Source organism: Scyliorhinus torazame, chromosome 8, assembly GCF_047496885.1.
Source record: "Scyliorhinus torazame isolate Kashiwa2021f chromosome 8, sScyTor2.1, whole genome shotgun sequence".
Lineage (NCBI taxonomy): Eukaryota > Metazoa > Chordata > Chondrichthyes > Carcharhiniformes > Scyliorhinidae > Scyliorhinus > Scyliorhinus torazame.
This window is the reverse complement of record NC_092714.1, coordinates 150,636,274-150,659,370: the sequence shown is the minus strand read 5'-3', so window position 1 is coordinate 150,659,370 and position 23,097 is coordinate 150,636,274. Positions and strand designations below refer to the sequence as shown.

The 23,097-nt window shown below is 47.6% G+C and overlaps 1 protein-coding gene across 2 annotated transcripts in view; it reads right to left on the bottom strand.

Annotated features, from left to right (window-relative positions):
* LOC140428191 (cilia- and flagella-associated protein 44) overlaps positions 1–23,097 on the bottom strand; it is a 371,239-nt gene that overhangs the window by 119,266 nt on the left and 228,876 nt on the right. For both annotated transcript variants that reach the window (XM_072514361.1, XM_072514362.1), the window contains 5 exons: positions 21,525–21,580; positions 12,944–13,106; positions 7,042–7,172; positions 2,543–2,733; positions 1,771–1,951 (listed from right to left, as the gene is read on the bottom strand). In XM_072514361.1, coding sequence (XP_072370462.1) covers positions 1,771–1,951; positions 2,543–2,733; positions 7,042–7,172; positions 12,944–13,106; positions 21,525–21,580 — 722 coding nt within the window. The remainder of the gene's footprint in view (positions 1–1,770; positions 1,952–2,542; positions 2,734–7,041; positions 7,173–12,943; positions 13,107–21,524; positions 21,581–23,097) is intronic.

Below are 23,097 nucleotides of genomic sequence, written 5' to 3'. Positions count from 1 at the left end.
TTTATAAATGCACCATAGAAAGCATCCTATCTGGCTGCATCACAGCCTGGTATGGCAACTGCGCGGCCCAAGACCGTAAACACAGCTCCGTCCATCATGCAAACCCGCCTCCCATCCGTTGACACGGTTTACAACTCCCGCTGCCTTGGGAAAGCGGGCAGCATAATCAAAGACCCCTCCCACCCAGGTTATTCTCTCTTCCAACTTCTTCCATCGGGCAGGATATACAAAAGTCTGAGAACACATACTAACAAATTCAAACGCAGTTTCTTCCCCACTGTTACCAGACGGCTGAATGACCCTCTTATGGACTGAACTGACCTCTCTACGCATCTTTTCTACTGAGTAGCACTACACTCCGTATGTTTCCCCTGGTGTCTCTGTCTATGTATTTATATTGTGTACTAATCATATGTCGTATGCTTTTCATGTATGGAACAAGCTGTCTGGACTGTTTGCAGAACAATATTTTTCACTGTACCTCGGTAGACATGACAATAAAACCAAATCCAAATCCATGCCACCCCTCCCCCCACCGAGCACTGGGGCAGCAAGACCAGCAAAGATGGCTACTCACCTCCTCAGCTTCCTCAGCTTAGAAGCACTAATCGGCACCAGCGTAACCACTTGCTGGAGAGGCCACATATTGGATATGGGGTGACTCCTGTTCATTGTATGGAAATAGGGCTTAAGTGGTGATAATTGGTTTCTCGCCACACTATGTCGGGATCCCAATTTGGCCAATGGCACCGGGCCAGTTGCATCGCAAACTGGCGCCTGATACGGTTCACGTTTCTGGCCTCTGCCCTATTCACTGGCCTCGTTGCGCTCTCACTCGAGCACAATGAGGCCAGAGAATCGCATATAACATTTCAAGTCTGAACAGTAAGGGCGGCACGGTGCTGCCTCACGGTGCCGAGGACCTGAGTTCGATTCCGGCCCCGGATCATAGTTTTTGTGGAGTTTGCATATTCTCCCCTTGCCTGCGTGGGTCTCACAACCACAACTCAAAGATGTGTAGGGTAGGTGGATTGGCCATGCTAAATTGCCCAGTAATTAGGGGAAAAAAATGTTTAAGTATTGAAAAAAAAGTCCAAACATTCATATTGGACTCAAGACATCCCGCTGCGTGGAGGTTGCCTGCCACTGGCCTGCAATGGAATCTTCTGGTCCCACCACAGGTTTCCTGTTTTATGTGCCCCCCTCCCCCACCACCACCATTGGAAAATCTGTGGTGGGCTTCACCGCCGGTGGAAACGGCTGGAAAGTTCCGCCCATTAACTGTTTTTTCTCTCCACAAATGTTGCCAGAATTGCTGAATTCTTCCACAACACTTTCTGTCTTTCTCTCAGATCTCCTGTGTCCGCAGTATTTAGCTTTTATTTCCATTTATACCTCAGCAATAATGTATGAATACATTCCAAGAAACTTCACAGGCACATTATCAAATAAAATTTAACATGAGCCATCTAAGGGCAAACTAGAATAGTTAACCAAAGTTTTGGTAAAAGAGTTAGATTTTAAGGAGCATGTTAAAGGAGGGGAATAAGGTTGAGTAATAGTAAGGTTTAAGGAGAGAGTTCTGGAGATTAGGATGTAGGTAGTTGAAGGCATGGTCATCAATGATAGGGCGATGGAATCAGAGATTTGCATAGAATACATGCAGTTTAATACACCAGGTAAGGTTTTCAGTCTTACTTTCCTTCATTCTTTCACTGAAAAGGAAAAACATTTAAATAGTTAAAAGAGGCATGAAAAACAATCACTCACAGATCTTTCCATTCTTTTTTCCTCTGGTCAATTTTGTTCTTTGCCTTCTCTGCTTTAGTCATCAAATTCTGCAGTCTGTCAGTTTGTCTCACTCCAACATTCATTTTTGCTTGTGGGTGTTGAGAACCTTTCAACAGGTCAACATCTAAGTCTTGTTGTGCAGCCACACCCTTATCTAAGCCTAAAGAAAGTCGAGCAGTAATTTACCAGACAATAAGTTTTCTCTCACTAGGTCGAAGCCTCAACATGAAATATGGGGAATCATCAAGAGCAGCTCACAGAGCCTTGGACCCTCAAGAGGAAAAATTATGGGATGACATTGCAACCTTTGCTTCCTCGCAAGAGAGTCACTCCAGAAACAGATCCACACAAACCAAAGCTGTTTAGTGCTGCAGTAACCGCAAAGTGGAAAAAGTCGACAACTACGCCACACCACTGGAGCCAATTCTGGGACAGAATTAGTCTGCAAAGGATAGATGGGCTGGACTTACACAAGAGGTCTTACTGGGAGGGTTATTAGTCCTGTGGGGAGAGCAAGTTGAAAGAAGAGGAAGGGGAAAACAAAGGGGAAAACAAAGAAGCAGAAATGAAACTAACATATTAGGGAGTAAGCAAGTTGAAAAGAAAAACAGATTTGAATAGTTTGTATGCAAATACATGAGGCATTGCAAATAAAAATGATTAGCAATTTGCTGTGAGGCGTATGATATCATTTACTAAGGGCATGGTATCAAAAGGATGGGTCACTGAGTATTCCTGGGAAGGACTTTACCTGCCGATCTGCTTTCCTTATAAAGGGTGTCTATGCTTCTGGGGTCAGTCTGTATCAGGCTCCTCCTCAACATGTCAATCCTCAACTTGTGATACTTTTCAGACAAAGACGTTACCCGATATGTTGATACTTTATGATCACTTTCAAAGCAACGCACAATGATGGAGTCAAACTCCACCGCATTTCGAAACCTGTGGATATATCAACAGCTAACTTTTAAAAATATATTTTATTCAACTTTTTCAATTTTCTACGCAACAAAAACAATAATAGATAATAACAAACTCCCCTCCGAAGCCTCCACCCCCTCCAAAAAGTCAAACAGACATCCCACCAAGCCTTCCCCTCTAAAAACTGACGGTGACCAGCTAAATATATAGACAATATAAACGGTTGCCATCTTCGATAGAACCCTTCAGTTACGCCCCTCACGGTGTACGTAATTTTCCCGAGATGCAAAAATTCCATAAGATCCCCCAGCCATACCGAGGAGTTGGGTAGAGAAAGTGAGCTGCAGCCATCAGCACCTGCCTTCAAGCAATCAGCGAGGCGAAGGCCAGAATATCAGCCCCAGCAGCTCCAATACCCCGAATATGGCCCCGATGGAACAAGGCTTCAGTTCAATTTGTAGGATCGCCGACATGGTGCCAAAGGAGACTCAGGACCCCATGAGCTTAGGACATGACCAGAACATGTGTACATGGTTAGCCGGGCCCCTCCCGCAATGCTCACACTCATCCTCCACTCCCGCAAATAGCCTACTCATCCTGAATTTGGTCAAATGGCCCTATGCACTATCTTTAACTGCATCAGCCCTAACCTTGTACATGACGACATTGCGTTCACCCTACGCAGAATCTCACACCATGCCCCCTCCTCCAGTTCGGACCACAACTCCTCCTCCCACTTGGCCTTAAACCCTTCCAAGGATACTGCCCCCTCCGCTATAAGCCTCCCATAAATCCTCGAGGTAATCACTGCCTCCATCCCTGCCAGTGACAAAACCCTCTTCAGCAATGAGGAAGGGTGACCACCAGGAACATCGGAAAGATCTTCTTCGCGAAGTCACGCACCTGCAAATATCTAAATGTACATGCAGGAGAGGCTGAAGAATCGAAGGAGGCCGGTAGACCTCACACAGGTTGGTCTTAAGTAGATTTACAACCTACTTCCACGAGCGTCATTCGGTCCTGCCCATTTGGGACGGGGTTCCGATTCCGATGTCTTGTGTAACTTTTGAGAATCCCGGGAGGCGGGGAGTCTGATGGGAGGCTCGCTGGGGGCCTTTCCCGGTATTCTCTGGCCGCATTGCACTCAAGCGAGAGCACAATGCGACCGGAGAATCGTGCCCTATATCACGTATCGCAGTCAGCATCTTCTTCATGAACTCCACATCATCACAATTTGGGACATACACACTCACTCAAACTATCGACTTACCCTCCAATGTCCCCGTAACTATGCCGTACCTGCCGCCCTGGTCCGCTCCCACCTTATCATCTGGAACCAGCCTATTCAATTAATAAGTATTGGCCCCCCACCCCCCCCCCCCCACCCCCACCCTGGGCCCTGCTATCAAAGGCCAGGGGGAGTGGCAAAACACCTTGCTAACCCAACTCTTACAGAGCATAACATGGTCCCTTACCCACAGGTGGGTCTCCTGCAAAAGCACCACATGGGCCTGCACACTTTTTAAAATGAGAACATTCTCGCACGTTTCACTGGGCCCCTCAAGCCCTGCACATTCCACATAACCAATCGAATCGGGTTCTCTCACCCCCTCACTTCAAATCAACGATTTCTATCTCGAGGGCTCACCTGCACTGTCCACCATACTCCTGCAACCAGAGTGCACACAAGATAGCCGCCTGCTCCATCCCACAAATGGGACAATGTCCTAAACCAGTCACTGTGCACACTCTAGCGCCCCTCCCAGAAATCCCCCAACCACTTCCTCTCGAACTGCTACCTCTCTCCTCTCCCCACATTCACAACTTCTAGGCTGAAGGGTGCATGCTTAAACAGGTCCCGCAAGCCACATCCCCTTCCTTCATTTCGCTCCTGTTCAATATCACTCAGCTAGCAAGGTAGCCCCCTCCGCCAGAGCCCAACATACTCAAATAAACCATCTAAGACAAAAGCCAGACTTCTAACCAAAACTCCCCACCCTTGCCTTCTACCATCCAAAACAGCCCAACACCCCTACACATTTCCCCTATCTAAACAGTCTCTCCAAACTTCAAGCACCCCTTAATACAAAAAATAACAAAGATAAAGAACCCCCAAGCAAACCTGCAACAATTTCAATTATCACCAAACAAAAGCAAAGAGAGGCGGAGAGTGAACAAGAGAAACAAAAATATAAGTACATACACAGTTGCTTCTACAAAGTCCATATGCAGACCCTTCCCAACCATCAACCAATTTCTTTCCAGCCCCTTATGTCCAGTCCAAGTCCGTCAGCTTTGATAAATGCCTCCGCTTCCTCCGCCAAATCGAAAAAATGATCTTTAGCCTTGTGCAAAACCCTCAGCCTCCTGGGTACTCCACGCCAAATCGCACAACATTCTTGTAGAGCGGCAATTTTGCCCTGTTAAAGGCTGCCCACCTCCTTGCCAATTCTGCTGCAATGTCTTGATCGATGCGGATACTGCTGCCTTCCTAGTCCCTTCTGATTCTCCTTGGCCCACATTAGAACCCTTTCCTTCAACCAATAGCTGTGAAAACACGTTAAAACCGCTCATGGTGGTTCATTCACCCGTGGCTTCGCCCTAAGCGGCTGGTGGGCCCGATCAAGCTCGACCAAGGGACGCTGATCCTCCTCCCTCAGCAACTTCCAAACATCGATTCAAGGTATTCAGTGGCCCTCGGACTCTCCACCCCCTCAAGCAGCCCCAAGATTCTAAGGTTATCTTGACCTATTGCCAGATCGTTGCCCTTTGCTCTCAGGCCCTTATTATGTTCTTCTACCCTATGAAGCTCAGCATCTAACGAGGCCAACTGATCGCTATGCCACGAAAGTATATTCTCCACCCTTTCAACACTTCGCCATTCTGCCGCACTGTCTCCGACGTCTTTTCTACCGCCTCATTTATTGCTACCAGAGATAACACGGAGAGATGCAAGGAGCAGAGCATTTGTTTAAGGATCTCGATGTTTTGCTTCATGATGTTGGGGGAAGCTCCATGCATTCATTGAAGGTTCTCTGACCCCCACATAGTAGAATGGTAGAAGAGAATCTTAAGCCTTGTGTGTGGGTTGCCCCAGCCTCTAATAGTCATGAAGTCCGAAAACTGTTGATATTGCAAGATGGCACAGAAAGAGTTTTGTGGATGCTGTCAGAAGATTAATTTCTTGGTGTGGTCGCGCACTAACTGCAAGTCAAAGAACAGTAGCTCTTCAATTTCCTGTATTGCTCCCGGTTGATGTGGGAGCAGAACCGCATGGATGTAGTTGAAGGTGCCCTCCATCATTGGAAGGCTTATTACCCTGGTGATCCCATGGGTGGTTCCATCCTGGTGTTCCCTCTTCAGGGACAAGAGCATGCAATCCGTTTTCCTCTTGTACAGGTCTCTATGAACCACACTGATAATTCAGCATATATTGTTGATGATCCCACCTGGAAGAATCCAGTGGTGTAGAATGCAAAGGTGACAGTGACCTTCACAGCCACTCGGAGGGCTGTCCTCACCCTGGTTTGAGGTTTAAGGTCAGCAAAAAGGTGGTAGAACTCAATGACGAATTCCTTTGTGAGTTATAACCTCCTCAGGCGCTTCTGGCTCATTGCTGTGTAGGACTAAGGCTCCCAGGTGCCCCTTGTGAGTCGGCCTTCTGTGGAGAGCCCCTCCCCCTTCTTCTTTGTACGCTTATCCCTCTCTCCCCCGCCTCCTCATGTTGTAGAGAAGGTGGCACTGCAACTACTGCCCCATACCGATGCAAGGCATATTATTTCTTCTCATCCTGTAGTCAGCAAAAAACTTCAAAATTGTTCCAGCAGTACATGATAATGCTTCCAAACATTTTGCCTCAGTAAAACGCAGTGGTAACTTCTTGAGTGGCCCTTTACATAGCTTCAGAACAAGGTGCAGCTTGTTTCATAATGCTTGTTGTTTCAGGAGTAAATAATAAAGATGCGTCCTGCCATAATCACACTTGGTATCCTCTGTCAGCGCAGACAGGTCACTGACGTTATGAGCTGGTACATTCACTGACTTTGCTGCAGGCATGGGATGCGCCTGTATGCGCCACTCCAATTCAATAACTCAGGCAAGAAACAAACAGTGACATACACCATGCTCATGGAGAATACAAGTAGCCCTTCATCGCATTACTGGGATCTCTCATCTTGATTTGTGTCACAAGTAGGCTTACATTAACACTGCAATGAAGTTACTGTGAAAAGCAGGATTCCACTAATAATTCTAACATGCTGACACATAGACTGATTAATGTTGGCGTTATGAACATTGGAAAATTGATACTCATATTCAACAATTTACCTGGCTTGGAGCTTTTGGAGGCCAATGTGATACTTTTCCCGTTCCCATGCCATTTCTTTATAAACTAATTCAATCCGATGAGCTATTTGTCTCTCAATATCTTTTCGAATCTGGCGATCCAGCTCAAAATCCTACGAAAAGTAAGCATGGCAAATGGCAATATCAAATACGATGGAATCATGGTAAATTGGGAAGGTCAGTAATAACTGGCAAATTTTAGGTGGACATGTGTAAGGCTAAATGAAGCTAAGAAAGGGAAATCCAAATGGGGATATAAACTAAATGGCTCTCAGCTACAGGACACAACACAGGAGCAGTAGCAGGAGGTTGGTGTGGGAGAAATGGATTGGAATTCATTGGACACTGGCACTAATACTGGGGAAGGAGGGAGCTGTTCCGATGGGACAGTCTTCACCTTAATCATACTGGGACCAGAGTCCTGGCGAATCACATAACTAAGGCTGTAGACAGGGCTTTAAATAAATAGTGGGAGGGAGGGTTCAGTTGTTGTGGTGGGGGGGGGGGGGGGCGGGCGGGGGAGGCGCTCAAGAGAGGTTAGTAAAGTTTCTAGAACACGTAATAGCACAGTGAGTATAGAAAGCAGAAGGAATCTAACTTCAGGCACAGCAAAAAAGGGAACAAATATGAGAAGGGGGGGGGCAACGCAGGATTGAGGGGTGAGGGGGTTGTACCTAAATGCATGCAGTCTACGAAACAAGGTAAATAAGCTTGTTGCACACATTGAAATTGACGGGGGTCTGGACGGGGTGTTTCGGAGGTGGCTACGGGCAGGGATCGAGAGATTTGGGGATCTCTTTATTGATGAGGGTTTCCCGAGCCTGGAAAAGCTGGAGGAGGAGTTTGAGTTGCCAGGGGAGAATGGGTTCCGGTATCTGCAGGTGAGGGGTTTTGTGCGGAGGCAGGTTACGACCTTCCTGTACCTGCCGCCCCAGGGGTTACAGGATAAGGTGGTGTCAAGTACAGGAGTAGGAGAGGGGAAGGTCTCAGAGATCTATAAGGAGCTAATGGAATGGGATGGGGCCCCGATAGGGGAGGTGAAGAGAAAGTGGGAAGCAGAGCTGGGTTGGGAGTTGAAGGCTGGGTTTTGGAAGGAGGCCCTGAGGAGAGTTAATGCATCCTCGTCATGCGCCAGGCTCAGCCTGATACAGTTTAAGGTGGTCCACAGGGCACACATGACTGTGGTGTGGATGAACAGGTTCTTTGAGGGGGTGAGAGATAGGTGAGGGCGCTGTGCGGGGGGCCTGCGAACCATGTCCATATGTTATAGGTGTGTCTGAGGCTGAAGAATTTCTGGCAGGGGTTTTCTGACGTCATGTCAGAGGTCTATGTCTTACAAGTGAGGGTGGTGCCGAGTCCAGAGATGGCGATCTTCGGTGTGTCGGAAGACCCGGGAGCCCAGGGAGTGAAAGGCCAACGTCCTGGCCTTTGCCTCTCTGGTGGCCCGGAGAGGGATATTACTAGGGTGGAGGGACTCTGGGCCCCCAAAGTCAGGGGAGTGGGTTAGCAGCATGGCGGCATTTCTCAGACTGAAAAAATTAAGTTTGCTTTGAGGTGCTCGTTGCAGGGGTTTGCTCGGAGGTGGTAGCCGTCTTCTTTGAGAAAAATTAAGCTGTCCGTGGGGAGTGGGCATGGGGGAGATGAGTAAAGATAGGAGAACCAACGGAGGGGATTGGGGAAGGTGGCATTGTTTGTGTAAGCCATGTTGGCTGGGGTTTGTTGGTTATATTATTGTGTTTTTGTTGAAATTTAATGTTTAAAATTATTAAAATTATGCCTTATTAAAATATTTTCTAAAAAAAGGCAAGCAGAGGACAACTCAAATGCAATAAGGGGGAGAAGATGAAATATGAGTGTAGATAGCTAGTAATATAAAAGAAGATTACAAGAGTTTTTTTTTATATATAAAAGGTAAGAAAGAGACAAGAATAGACATTGGACCACTGGAAAATTAGGTTGGAAAAGTAGTAATGGGGAACAAAGAAATGGCAGAGGAACTGAACAGATATTTTGCATCAGTCTTCACAGTGGAAGACACCAGTGGCACACCAGAACTTAAGGAGAATCAGGGGGCAGAGGTGAGTGTAATGGGGTTCACTAGGAAAAGGATCTGGGGAAACTGAAAGGTCTGACGGTGGCTAAATGACCTGGACCAGATGGACTACGCCCAGGGTTCCAAAAGAGATAGCTAAGGAGATTGTAGAGGCATTGGTGGTGATTTTTCAGGAATCACTGGAGGCAGGAAGCGTCCCAGAGGACTGGAAAATGGCTAATTTAGCACCCCTGTTTATGAAGGGAGCGGTGTAGAAGATGGGAAATTATAGGCCGGTTCCCCTAACTTTGGTTGTTGGTAAGATTTTAGAGTCTATTATTAAGGATGAGCTTGTGAAATACTTGGAAGCGCAAGGACTGAGTCAGCACAGCTTTGTCAAGGGGAAGTCATGCCTGACAAATCTGTTAGAATTCTTTGAGGAGGTAACAAGGAGGTTAGACAAAGGAGAAAAGGAGAACCAATGAACGTGATCTATTTGAATTTCCAGAAGGTTTTGACAAGGTGCTGTACAGGAGGCTGCAAAATAAAATAAGAGGCCATGGTGTTAGGGGCAAGGGACTAGCATGGATAGAGGATTAGCTACTTGACAGATGGCAGAGAGTGGGATAAAGGGGTCTTTTTCATAATGGCAGCCAGTGATTAGTGGTGTTTCGCAGGGATCAGTGTTAGGACCACAACTATTCACAATGTACATTAATGATCTGGAAGAAGGAACTGAGGGCATCGTTGCTAAGTATGCAGATGATACACAAATATGTGGAGGGACAGGTAGTGCTGAGGAAGCAGGGAGGCTGTAGGGGGACTTGGACAGGCGAGGAGAGTGGGCAAAAAAGTGGCAGATACAGTACAAAGTGGAAAAGTGTGAGGTTATGCACTTTGGTTGGAAGAATGGAGGCATAGACTATTTTTTAAATGGGAAAAGCTTTTGGAAATCTGAACAGTCTAAGGTTAAGATGCAGGTTCAGTTGGCAGTTAGGAAGACAAATGCAATGTTAGCATTCATGTTGAGAGGGCTAGAATACAAGAGCAGGGATCTACTACTGAGGCTCTGCTCAGGCCCCATTTGGAGTACTGTGAGCAGTTTTGGGGCCCGTACCTAAGGAAGGATGTGCTGGCCTTGGAGAGGGTCCAGAGGAGGTTCACAAGAATGATCCCTGGAATGAAGAGCTTGTCAGATGAGGAGCAATTGAGGATTCTAAGTCTGTACTTAATGGGGTTCAGAAGGATGAGGGGGGTCTTATTGAAACTTACAGAATATTGAGAGGCCTAGATAGAGTGATCATAGAGGGGATGTTTCCACCAGTCGGAGAAATTATAACCCGAGGGAACAGCCGTAGACTGAAGGGACGATCCTTTAAAACAGAGATGAGGAGGAATTTCATCAGCCAGAGGTTGGTGAATCAGTGGAAGTCATTGTAATGGAGACCAAGTCACTGAGCGTCATTAAGAGATAGTTAGATTCTCGATTAATAAGGGGATCAGGGGTTACGGGGATAAGGCAGGAGAATGGGATTAGAAACATATTAGCCATAATTGGAAGGCAGAGCAGACTCGATGGGCTAAATGGCTTAATTCTGCTTCCATATCTTATGGTCTTATTGAGTGATTGTCTTTGCGCAGTATTGTACTTCTACCTCAAAGTTTGAAGTCAGTGGGATCAAGCTGAGCCTGATGCTTTAGTGCAGTACTGATGCAATACTGATGGAGTGCTGCATTCACTGAAAGGCCTGTCTGTTCTGGTGGTTTGAAAGATACCTGATGCGACCATCAATTCACTCGAAGACACGTGGAGAAGTAAACCGTGGTTTTAATCAGCTTAGAACTGAGCCTGCCTGTGACCGGTACAACATTGAAGGCAGCCCTGCAGGTCAGCAGCTCTTATACTTCCTGTAAAGGGGGTGGAGCCATGGGCGGAGCCCGTACATGCCCCAACATATCCCCCGTGGGTGAAGCCACACAATGGCCCATAGGTAGAGCCCACAGGGTTAATAACATAACACAGTGCACTGGTGAATTATCAGTAATTATACATTCCACAATACCATAGCATTTTTGGACAAAGTTTAGGAAGTTCTACTGGTGCCCCAATCAACAGCCATTCCTCTGTGAATAACAGATAAACAGATCAAGAATTTCACTTTATCACTTGTACCTGGGTTGCAGGCAATCCTGAAGCAGCTTTGTTTACTTTAACCACTTATTACCCTGAATTTATGTTAGTGAGCCTCCGGCTTGAATTGCCACAGTCTTAATGCACTCCCAGAATGTAATTCAATCCTAATGCTGCAATAGAATCCTTTACTAACATTGCCATGTATTGCCTTCATTCCTTCGGTCCTGAAAATCCTATACCCAGGAACACATCCCACTCCTGTCCAATTCAAGTCCCAATACCTTGGGCGCGATTCTCCACTCCCACGCCGAAGTGGCCGCGCCGTCGTGAACGCCGTCGAGGTTCACAATGGCGCGAAACGGCCCCGGTCCCGACCGATTCAGGCACTGACAATGGGCCAGGATCGGGGCCGCGTCATCTATACGCGCCAGGCCTTGTCGCCCGTGTAAAAGCGGCGCGGCATAGATGACGCGGCCGGCGCGGCATAACGGGCGTCACCCGCGCATGCGCGGGTTGGCCGGCGCCAACCCGCGCATGCGCAGTTGCCGTCCTCTCTAAGTCCGACCCGCAAGAAGATGGGGGATGGATCTTGCGGGGCCGTGGAAGGAAGGAGGTCCTCCTTCAGAGAGGACGGCCCGACGATCGGTGGGCACCGATCGCGGGCCACCCCACATTTCAGGTAAAGCCCGGTGCAGGATCCCCCCTCGCCCCCCCACAGGCCGCCCTCCCCAGCGTTCACGCACCGCTCACGACTGCAGCGACCAGGTGTGCACGGCGCCGGGGGGAACCCGCCGTTTTGGCCTGGCCGCTCGGCCCATCCGGGCCTCAGAATAGCGGGGGTGCCGGAGAATCGGCATGTTCGGTGTCTCCGGCGATCCTCCGGCCTGCGAAACTCGACCGGGCCATTCCCGCCGCTTGGGAGAATCGCGGGAGGGCGTCCCCAGAACTTTTGGCGGCCCAGGCGATTCTCCCAACCGGCGTGGGAGTGGAGAATCGCGCCCCATATCCTTTGATCTACTTTCTATTACAATATTTTCATCCGAAAGGTGAGGGTCTAAATTATTTCTGGTTTTAAACACTGAGGGTCTAAGCACAAGACTGCCACCGCACTAACTGATTGTGAATGAAGTTAGCTCTGAGCAACTTCAGGGTAAGGAAGGCATCTCTCAACCCCAATTAGTACATAAATGATTGCACTGCAATGAATGTGGACCAGGGATTCACGGCAAATCCAAAACTCAGTCTGTCGCATTGCGACGTTATCAGTATGCCTCCAAATGGTGAATGTAATTTGGCCATCCCCCTCATGGGGTCCAGAAAATTGGCACTCCCAAACTGATTTGATGTGCAAACACACAGCATGAGTGCCACACTCAGTTGACTCCTTTGCCAGTCCCTCCACGTCACACCACGCACCCACCACCCCCATCGTCCACTCCAAGGCTCTCAGGGAAGTCAGCCTTATTATATACAATAAGGGGGGACGGTTTAGCTCAGTTTGCTGGACAGCTGGTTTGTGGTGCAGCGAGGCCAACAGCACAGGTTCAATTCCCATACTGGCCGAGGTAATTCATGAAGGCCCTGCCTTCTCAACCTTGTCCCTCACCTGAGGTGATCCTCAGGTTAAATCACCACCAGTCAGCTCTCCCCCTCAAAGGTCATCTGGGACTATTGAAGACAATGTAGTTATTACAATAAATGTTACTATTAAGACATGCCTCTTTCTTGAGCTGGACATGCTCAGGTAGTTCAGCGTTTTTTACTTGAAGTTCTCTAAACTCGTCTTGCAAGTCATGGAGCTCATGTCTTTTTTTGGCCTTCTTTTCCTCTGCCAGTTTCATTATCAGGTCCATCTCTGCTTTCTTTTTAGCATTTTCAAGGCTAAATGGAATGTAAGAATAAAAAGATGTAATAAAATTCAGCATCTGTTCACAACAAAACAAACCCAAAAGACAGATTAAGATGAATACAGACAGAAAAGACTGGAAATACTCAGCCGGCCAGACAGCACCTGGAGTGAGAAACGGACTTAACATTTCACATTAAAGAAATAACGACTGATGAAAATCTGCTGCCAACAGGTAGTAATTGGGCAGTGTTCTGCCAGTGGGTGTTAGCCCTAACACCCACCTTGCCAAGCTCACATATTCAGTCATTGTGATATCACAGCGATATGCTGAATCAGCAAACTGAGACCAGGCTCCTGCCACAAGTCCCATACTGTGATACTGTGACTTGTGATGCCTGGACTAAGCTGTGTCAATTCCCAGAGCTCCAATTGTCCATTTGGGCACAGTTCAAGATAGAGTAAGGATGTCTCCTTAAAATAAGATAATTTCATCCTTTGCAATTTGATTGTTGTGTGGTCCTACATCTTGCTTGCAAATACTGTTCATGTAGGGAATGCAGAAGGGCCACAGAGCCTAACAACATTGAAGGATTTAAGGTAGAAATTTTTGTATAGCTCCATTTTAGGGCCTCAAGTTGCCGGAAAAAGATTCATAATTACTGAAGTACTTTTAAAGCATGAAATGTGGCAACCAATTTGCACCCAAGATCCCACAAAGAGCATATTGTCAGTTTGATAACCTTAGTCGAGGGATAAGTATTGGCTAGGACAACTCTGTACTTTTCTTCTAATTTGGTAAAGGGATCTTTCAAATCCCCACAAGAGGGCAGATGGTTCATCCACCTCAAGAAAAAGATGGTTTCGATCATTTAATGCAATTGGACAAATATATGGCAAATGGAATTTAATGCTAATACTTCTGACATTTTCCACCAGCCTTGAATAAACACGGGACAGTAAGCAAACACTCTCAGTAATTGAAATAAGGGAGGTCAGGCAACATCTATGATGGGAGGAGAGTCAGGCTCATGTTTTATATGAACCCCAAAGAGGAGTCAAGTACATCAAGGTGGGAAGTCCGAGAGGAGAAGTTGCAATGAATTAAACATTAAAGATTAAGCAAAATACTGCAGCTGCTGGAAACCCAAAATAAAAAACAGCAAGTGCTGGAAATACTCAGCAGGTCAGTGGCAAGTAGAGATTGAGATGAAAAGGATCAATTTTCAAAGGACCATATGATCATGACCTGCTGCAGGCGGGGTTTCAAAGCTGCTCTCCAGGAGGTTGCCTCAGGGTCTCAAAACCTCCTGAGTTTTAAATTTTCAAAGCGTTGGCAGGAAGAGGGGAACTCACTCACTACCAATTAATGGCCCCTTGATGAGCTTGTTAAGGGACCTGTGCGGCCATGTGATGAATGTAGAAATTGTTAGATATTATGTTTTATATTTGGTTGCAGTAGTATTATTAAAATCCCTGGTTTAAAATACATACAGTGTGTCTGATAAATCTGTAATTAAAGAGTTGCAAAAGGTGAGGTAATCATTCATTCAAACCACTTACTTGGTTACAGATAAACGGCTAATGGGATATTGTTATGATTGCTGGAGATTCCTTGGAGAGTAGATAATTTATGAGGGATTGTATTTAGTCCTAGCTAAGCAGGTCATGGAGCTTAGTGGGATACAGATGATGTGATTAATGGGAGGAGCGAGGTCTGGCTGTAGTTTTGCTAATCTGTTAGAGGATGTTATGTTGAACAGCAGTTTTGCCAAATGCTGTTAGGGTTGAGCAGAAATGTACTAGATATGCCACTCTTAATCTTGTCTCTTTCAGGTCACCTCTCAACCTCCGTCGTTCCAGTGAGAACCTCTCTAACCTCTCCTCGTGGCTAGTGCCCTCCATACCAGGAAACATCCCAGTAAACCGCTTCTGTACCCTCTCCAAAGCATCCATATCCTTCTGGTAGTGTGGCGACCAGAATTGTACACAATATTCCAAATGAGGCCTAACTAAGGTCCTGTACAGCTGCAATATGACGTGCCGACTTTTATATTCAATGCCCCGACCGATGAAGGCCAGCATGCCGTATGCCTTCTTGACCACCTTATCCACATGCGTTGCCACTTTCAGTGATCGGTGGACATGCAAGACCAGATCTCTCTGCCTGTCAGTACTCGCAAGAGTTCTACCATTTATTGCATAATTCCTACATGCATTGGATCTTCCAAAGTGCATTATCTCACACTTGTCCGGATTAAACTCCATCTGCCATTTCACCGTCCAAGACTCCAACCAATTTAGATCCTGCTGGATCCTGTGACAATCCTCTTCACTATCCGCAACTCCATCAATTTTTGTGTCGCCTGCGAACTTACTAATCAGAACAGCTACATTTTCTTCCAAATCATGTATATACATCACGAACAACAAAGGCCCCAGAACTGATCCCTGTGGAACAGCCTTCAATTCTTAAAAGCACCTTTCTACTGCTACCCTCTGTCTTCTGTGCCCAAGCCAGTTCTGCATACAACTTGCCAGCTTTCCTCTGATCCCATGTGACTTCACCTTTTGTACCAGTCTACCATGAGGTATCTTGGCAAAGGCTTTACTAAAGTCCATGTATCCAACATCTACTGCCTTTCCCTCATCTATCATCTTTGTCACTTCCTCGAAAAACTCAATCAAATTAGTGAGGCACGACCTCCCCTTCACAAAACCATCACTAATCAATCCATTTGTTTCCAAATGTGAGTAAATCCTATCTCTAAGAATCTTTTCCAATGATTTCCCTATCACTGAATATGGCTCACCGGCCGATAATTTCCTGGATTATCCCCGCTGCCCTTCTTAAACAATGTAACAACATTGGCTACTCTCCAGTCCTCTGGAACTTAACCTGTAGCCAATGAGGATACACAGATTACTGTAAAGGCCCCAGCAATTTCCTCCCTTGCCTCCCTCAGTATTCTGGAGTAGATCCCATCAGGCCTGGGGACTTATCTACTTTAATGCTGTTTAAGATGCCCAACACCTCTTTATTAATATCAACATGACTCAGGATATCTACACACTCTATCCTATACTCCTCATCCACCGAGTCCTTCTCTTTGGTGGATACTGAGGCAAAGTATTCATTTAGTATCTCTCCCATTTCCTCTGGATCCATACATGGATACCCTCCAATATCCTTGAATGGACCAACCCTTTCTCTGGCTACCCTCTTGCTCTTTACATATATATAAAACACCTCAGGATCTTCCTTGATCCTGTTTGCGAACAACATTTCATGACCCCTTTTCGCATTCCTAACTCCTACCTTAAGTTCCTTCCTACTTGCTTTATATTCCTAAGCCTTTTAGACCTTATGAATGTTTCCTTTTTCTTTTTGACAAAGTTCATAATATCCCTCGTTATCCAGGGTTCCCTATACATGCCACCCTTATCTTCCGTCCTCACAGGTACATGCTGGTCCTGAATTCTAATCAACAGACATTTGAAAGTCTCCCACATGCTGGATGTTGATTTTCCCTCAAACAGCCTCGCCCAGTCAACACTCTCCAGATCCTGCCTAATGTTGTTGTAATTTGCCTTCCCCCAGTCTAACACCTTCACCTGAGGACCACTCTCGCCTTTTCCATAAGCTGCTTAAAACTTATTGAATTATGATCATTGTTCCCGAAATGATCTAATTCCGTAGCACCAGGTCTAATATGGCCCTTCCCAAGTTGGGCTATTTATATATTGTTTCAAGAAACCCTCCTGGACTCTCCTTACAAATTCTGCTCCATCCATGCCTCTAGCAGTCAGTGTCCCACAGTCAATATAGGGAAAGTGAAAATCATCCACCACAACAACCCTATTGTTTATGTATTTTCAAAGATCTGCCTGCATATCTCCCGCTGGCTGTTAGGAGGTCTGTAGTACACCCCCAACATTGTGACACCACCTTTCCTATTCCTGAGCTCTACCCATATTGCCTCGCTGCCTGAATCCTCCAAGGTGTCCTCCCTCAGCACAGCTGGTGGGTGCGATTCTCCCATAGGGAGACAAAGTCCCCACGCCAGAGTGAAAACCGGAGTGTTTCACTCCGGCGTCAGAGCCTGATCCCAGCCCCCTATTCTCTCGCCCCCATTGTGAGTGTCTGGACGATTCTTCGGCTGGCACGGCGCAGAACTCGACGGGGCTGTTCTCACCTGTTGGGAGAATGGTGGGATGGCGTCGGACCGGCGTCGCGCAATATAATGGAGCGGCCGGCGATTCTCCCAACCGGCGCAGCCTCGGAGAATCGCGCCCGTGATATTCTCCTTCACCAATAATTCAACTCCCCCACTCCTTTTGCATACCCCCTATCCAGCCTGAAGCAGCTGAATCCTGGAATGTTTAATTGTCAATCCAGTCCCTCTTTCAACCAGGTTTCTATAATAGCAACAACATCATTATACCACGTACTAATCCAAGCTCTAAGTTCAGCTGTCTTACCTGAAATACTCCTCGCATTGAAACTAATGCACTTCAGCCTACCAGCCCCGCTGCACTGACCAACAATTCCCTGCATGCTCTTCCTCTTAGTCTTACTGGCCTTAGTGTGTAGCTCTCCCTCAGTTATTTCTCCCGCTGACCTACTGCTCTGGTTCCTACCTCCCTGCCATACTAGGCAATTCAATCTGTTTCTCTGCCTTCCACTTTTCTCCTTACTAGCTTTTGTTTCTGTCCCCTCTTTACTACCTTCTGACTTCCTGCCCTCACTATCCCTGGAAGCACCAATTGCCCCACTACAGAGAAGTCGATATGGATAGAGACTTTGTGCACTTGTGAAAAAAATGAGAACTCCTGCTCACCAGGGTGCATGAACCTCCACCGCCCCCATCTGCTGCATAAATGTCCCTGGTTCTCAAGCCATGCTTGCCGTTTTCACCATTTTGGGGTTTGACCTGTCCGTCAGTGGGTCCTGTACACAGTTAAAGACCCCCCCCCCCCCCCCCCCCCCGCCCCCATGATCAGTCATCCCAGTTGGGCGCCTTCATGTTGACTAGGACAACCGGTGCCCCGTCCAGCACACCGCTGACCATGACGTACCATCTCCCTGGGTCTGTAATCGTCTTTGTCGCATTAAATGCCATCCTCTTGCTCAGTAGTATGGCTACCCCTAGCTCTCGTCCTATAACATGAATGGTAGGTCTGTCCCACCCATTCTTTATTTACCCGCAGTCAGGCCTTCTCCCTCAGGTGTGTCTGTCAGAGGAACACTATGTCAGCTTTCATACTTTTCAGGTGGGCGCAGACTCTGAATCTTTTCACTGGGCCGTTAAGTCCCCTGACGTTCCAGGTGACTATTCTGATGGGGGGCTTTTGTTCCCCTCTTCCTGCGGGATCAACCATACTTACCTTGTGGATGCGCCCCAGGGTTTCCCTTTGTTTGGGGGCCATCCATAGAACATAGAATTTACAGTGCAGAAGGAGGCCATTCGGCCCATCGAGTCTGCACCAGCCTTTGGAAAGAGCACACCATTTAAGCCCACACCTCCAACCTATCCCTGTAACCCAGTAACCCACCTCACCTTTTTTTGGACTCTTAAGGGTCATTTAGCATGGCCACTCCACCTAACCTGCACATCTTTGGACTGTGGGAGGAAACCGGAGCACCCGGAAGAAACCCATGCAGACACGAGGAGAATGTGTAGATTCCACACAGACAAGCCAGGAATCGAACGTGGAACCCTGGTGCTGTGAAGAAATTGTGCTAACCACTGTGCTACCTTGCTGCCCATGAGGCCGGGGCCCTGCGTTCCAGGGTTTCCCTTTGTTCAAGGGCCACCCAACATGGCCGTCAACTGTGTATACCTTGCCACCTTGTTCCACGTTACCACGAGTGACCAGTTGAAGCCAGTCAAGAGCCTTTCTCCCCACTGCGGCTTTGTTCCCTCTCGGGTTTTGTTTCCCCTTCTTTCTGCTATCCCCCAACCCACTGTTGCCCCCCTCTCTTCCCTCCCCACGTGCCCCTCTGGTTTCCCCCCTTGGTGGTAAGCCCCCCGACTTCACCAGGCACTCGCTCCCCGGCGAGAGATGCTCTGCGACCCCCTTTCACTCGCATCTCCTGGGGCAAGCTTTCCCACTAGTGTGGTAGCCTCACTCCTAGGGTCGGTCTGACCCCCTCCTCTGCCCGCTATGTCGATTTCCCCTCTGTCTCCTCCTCACCCTCTCCTGCACTCTGCTGTACTTGCCCCCTCTTTTCTACGAACTAGTTCCCCGGTTCAGAGCGAGGCGTTACAGTCCCACGCAAAGTGTCCATTAATTTTCTCTGCCTCCTCTGTGTCCACCTCCTTTGTTGCTTATCCAGTCCGTTTTTTTGGATGAACCCGTCCACATCTGCAGGGGCAATAAAATAATGTCCTCTGTTCTGATACGTTACCCAGAGCCTGGCTGGGTACAGCATCCCAAATTTGATACGGTTCTTGCACAGGGTACACAGGGCCAACTTCGCCCTGTTAAATTCTGCCCGGTGCTTTGCCAGGTCTTCCCCAAAGTCTTTATAACTCTGACCCTATGCCCCTGCCAGCTGCAGAGCTTCATTTGCCTTGCCCAGGGAAGGATTCTTTCCTGGTCCTGGTATCAGTGTAACTTGGCAATGATCAGTCTCGGCAGCTCCCCCGGGTTGGGTTTTGGCTGGAGCATTCTATGGGCCCTGTTGATCTCCGGCGGCTTGGGGAAGCTGTCTCTCCTCACTAGATTCCCCAGCATCTCGGCCACATAGTCGGTTGGGTCGCTGCCCTCGATTCTTTCTGGCAGGCCCTCTATCCTGATGTTCTGACGTCTTGAACAGTTTTCCTGGTCCTGCACCTTCCCCTTCAGGTTCCCCGAGTCACCACCAACCTCTTTTTCTGCCTCCAGGGTGATGATTCGATCGCTCTGATCCATCAAGGCTTCCTCCAGCTCCTATATCGTGCTCCCCTGTGCCTCCAATCTCTTTCCAATTTTGGCGGGGGCCACCTGCATGGTGGCCAGCGGCTCCATCACTGCCAATTTGACTGCTGCCTTGATTTCTACCTTTATGTCCTCTTTAATCTCTTTCAGCTTTCTCGTGAGGAACATCTTCCATCCATCCTGGGAGGGCGGGGCAGGCGGGGGGGGGGGGGGGGGGGGGGGGGGGGGGGGGGGCTCGTTTTTTGGGTCGCTGGTCTTTCTCTCTCGGGAATGGCCCGGGACCCCTCGCCTCGTGGATTCGTTCACCCGCTCGCTCACCGCTCCTGTCCTTTGCCACCGTTTCTGGTGTCACTGCGGCCTCTGGAATTGTTGCTTCCTGGTCTCTTTGCTGTTTGAGGGTGAGGGGATGCTTTAGTTCGATGTCTGTGGGCTAATTTTGGCTAAAAGTGTCTACTTTCTTGTCTTTTGGAGGCGAGCCACCTGATGAACAACTGCTCAGCACATCCCCGTCATCGGAAATTCCAACACAATTTATTTTCAAATAAGGAGACCAAAACTGTATTCAGAACTCCTTGTTTTGTATGGCTATTTAAGATTACAGAACCAAGACGGATAAGTGGAGTTAAGGTGATCTATTGGAATGATGGAACAGAAGATAAAGGGCAGTAATCTAATAGAACAGATAACCTAAACTTTAAAACACCCATCTGATTACTAATCTATTCATTCATGGATTGCAGCGTTTCAAGAAGACAGCTCATCTCCACCTTCTCAAGGGTAATTAAGGGATGGGGCAATAAATTCTGGCAGAGTCAGCAACGCCCACATCCCGTGAAAGAATTTTTTTTAAATGCCAATGGGATGTGAGGAGGCCGAGTTCTACAACAGGTGATGATCTGCTCCACCAGATAATTCTCCAATAAAACCAATCTATATTTAAATAAGACATATTAAAACATCACAAGGTGCTTCATTGGAGTGTAATCAAACAAAATATGGCATGGAGCTATATAAAGACAACAGGCGACTAAGAGTTGGATGAGGGAGGTAGGTTTAAAGGATCAATTTCAAGGAGCAGAGTAAGGCAGGGATATTGCAAGGAGTTGATGAATTTGCAAAAATTGGATCCCGGCAGCTAAAGGTACAGCCATCAAATGGTGCAGCAACGAAAATTAGCAATGCAACTCAGGGCTAAACTGGAGAAGCACAGAAATCTCACAGGGATGTGGGGCTGGAAAAGGTTACAGAGAGGTGTGGCCAAAAAGGAATTTGAAAACAAGCATAAGAATTCAACTTTTCCAGGCAAGGAAACTGATAATTACTCCACATAAATACACTTATTAATCTCCTCAGACCTGGATCGACCTGTCACAGTTCCATACTCCTACAAAAGCGAGCTTTATATGCTGCCACAAAATTCTGGGGGGCCTGATGAACAGGTTGCACCAACAAATTCAAATCTGTACATCTTCACAGCTACATCCACAGGCTACAGTTTCATATTTGTTATTTTCTAAATGCCAACATACCTGTAGGCATTTGGGTCATCAATATCATCTGCTATTTTGTCTGTTGCAAGATCTCTCTGTTGGAGAAAAAAAATAAGCATATCGGGTCAATTTTCGACCGCTGGATAGTGTTTAGTTTGACAAGCTGTAACAAATTCTGTTGTTGTGTTTGTGTGTGTCAATGTCTGTGCCTGTGCACACAAATGTGAAATGTGTTAAGTATGTGTGTGTGAGTGATTTGAGAATGTGCTGTCAGTGTGCACAATGGAAACTGTGTACACAGGCTAAGGGGTGATAACGTATGGACAGATCCTCACTTGTGGCTGGATAACTCTTACATAGAAAGTATCAAAAGGTATTTGATAACATTCTTGTCATGATATTCAAACACACACATCATGATAGACAGACCAATTAGCACACATAACACGACAGCCAATCACAGACAAGGGCAGAGACAGTATAAGACAAGAAACACGACACCTGGTGGACAGTCCATCTGGAGACAAGGACAAGGACAGGACCTGGTTAACAAGACACTCAGAAGAGTCACCACGTGCGGAGTACCAAGACAGATCTGTAAATAACAAGTTGGAATAAAACTGCATTGTACCAATCGCAACCGTGTTGGTTCATCTGTACCTCAGAGCACCCAACACCACATGATACCAGTGAGTGAATCGATACCTGCCAGCAAATCTGCCATCCTGAGCCATGGACATCAACAACAAACCGCAGCCGTTGCAAGTCGCTGGGAACCTGGGCACCAATTGGAAGCTCTTCAAGCAGCGATTTGAACTGTACATGCGAGCCAACGAAAAACAGGGTGCCTCGGACGAAACAAAGATTGCCATGCTCCTCACTACCGCAGGTCAGCACGCCATCGATGTATACAACTCCTTGGTGTTCGCGGAAGACGAGAACAAATCTAAACACGACACGGTCCTCCTCAAGCTCGACCAGCACTTCAACGTTGAGGTAAATGAAAGCTTTGAGTGGTATATCTTTCAGCAACGCCTGCAAGGTAAGGATGAGCTCTTTCAACCCTTTCAGACGCACCTCCGCATACTCGCGCAGTCCTGCGGTTACGGCAACACCTCAGAGTCCGTGATCCGGGAACAGATCGTTTTTGGCGTTGCCTCCAGTGGCCTACGCCAGCAGCTTCTTAAAATTAAAGGCCTGACCTTAGCATCTGCGGTGGAAGCCTGTGTCCTCCATGAAAATGCGACCAGCCGCTTTGCCCAATTTCAGGCGACCGAATCGGCACGGAGGGGGTCCCTAGCGATCGAATCGGCAAGCCAGGCCGCCCACGAGGCCGAACGCATCCAGGCAATCGAGTTTCTCCCGGCCCGCAGCCCGGACGAGGGTGGCCGTTTCGCGCGCTTTTCGAGGTCTCCCGCGCTTGTGCGCGCCAAAACCAACGGCAACATCGAGGGACGCACTGCGCAGGTGCGCCCGACGCAAGACCGAACTGCGCATGCGCAGTGGCGTAACGAACGCCATGACGTCATGACGTGCGGCAACTGTGGAGCTGCACATTTAAAAGGGCAATGTCCTGCAAAAAACCGACAATGCCTACGCTGCGGCAGGATGG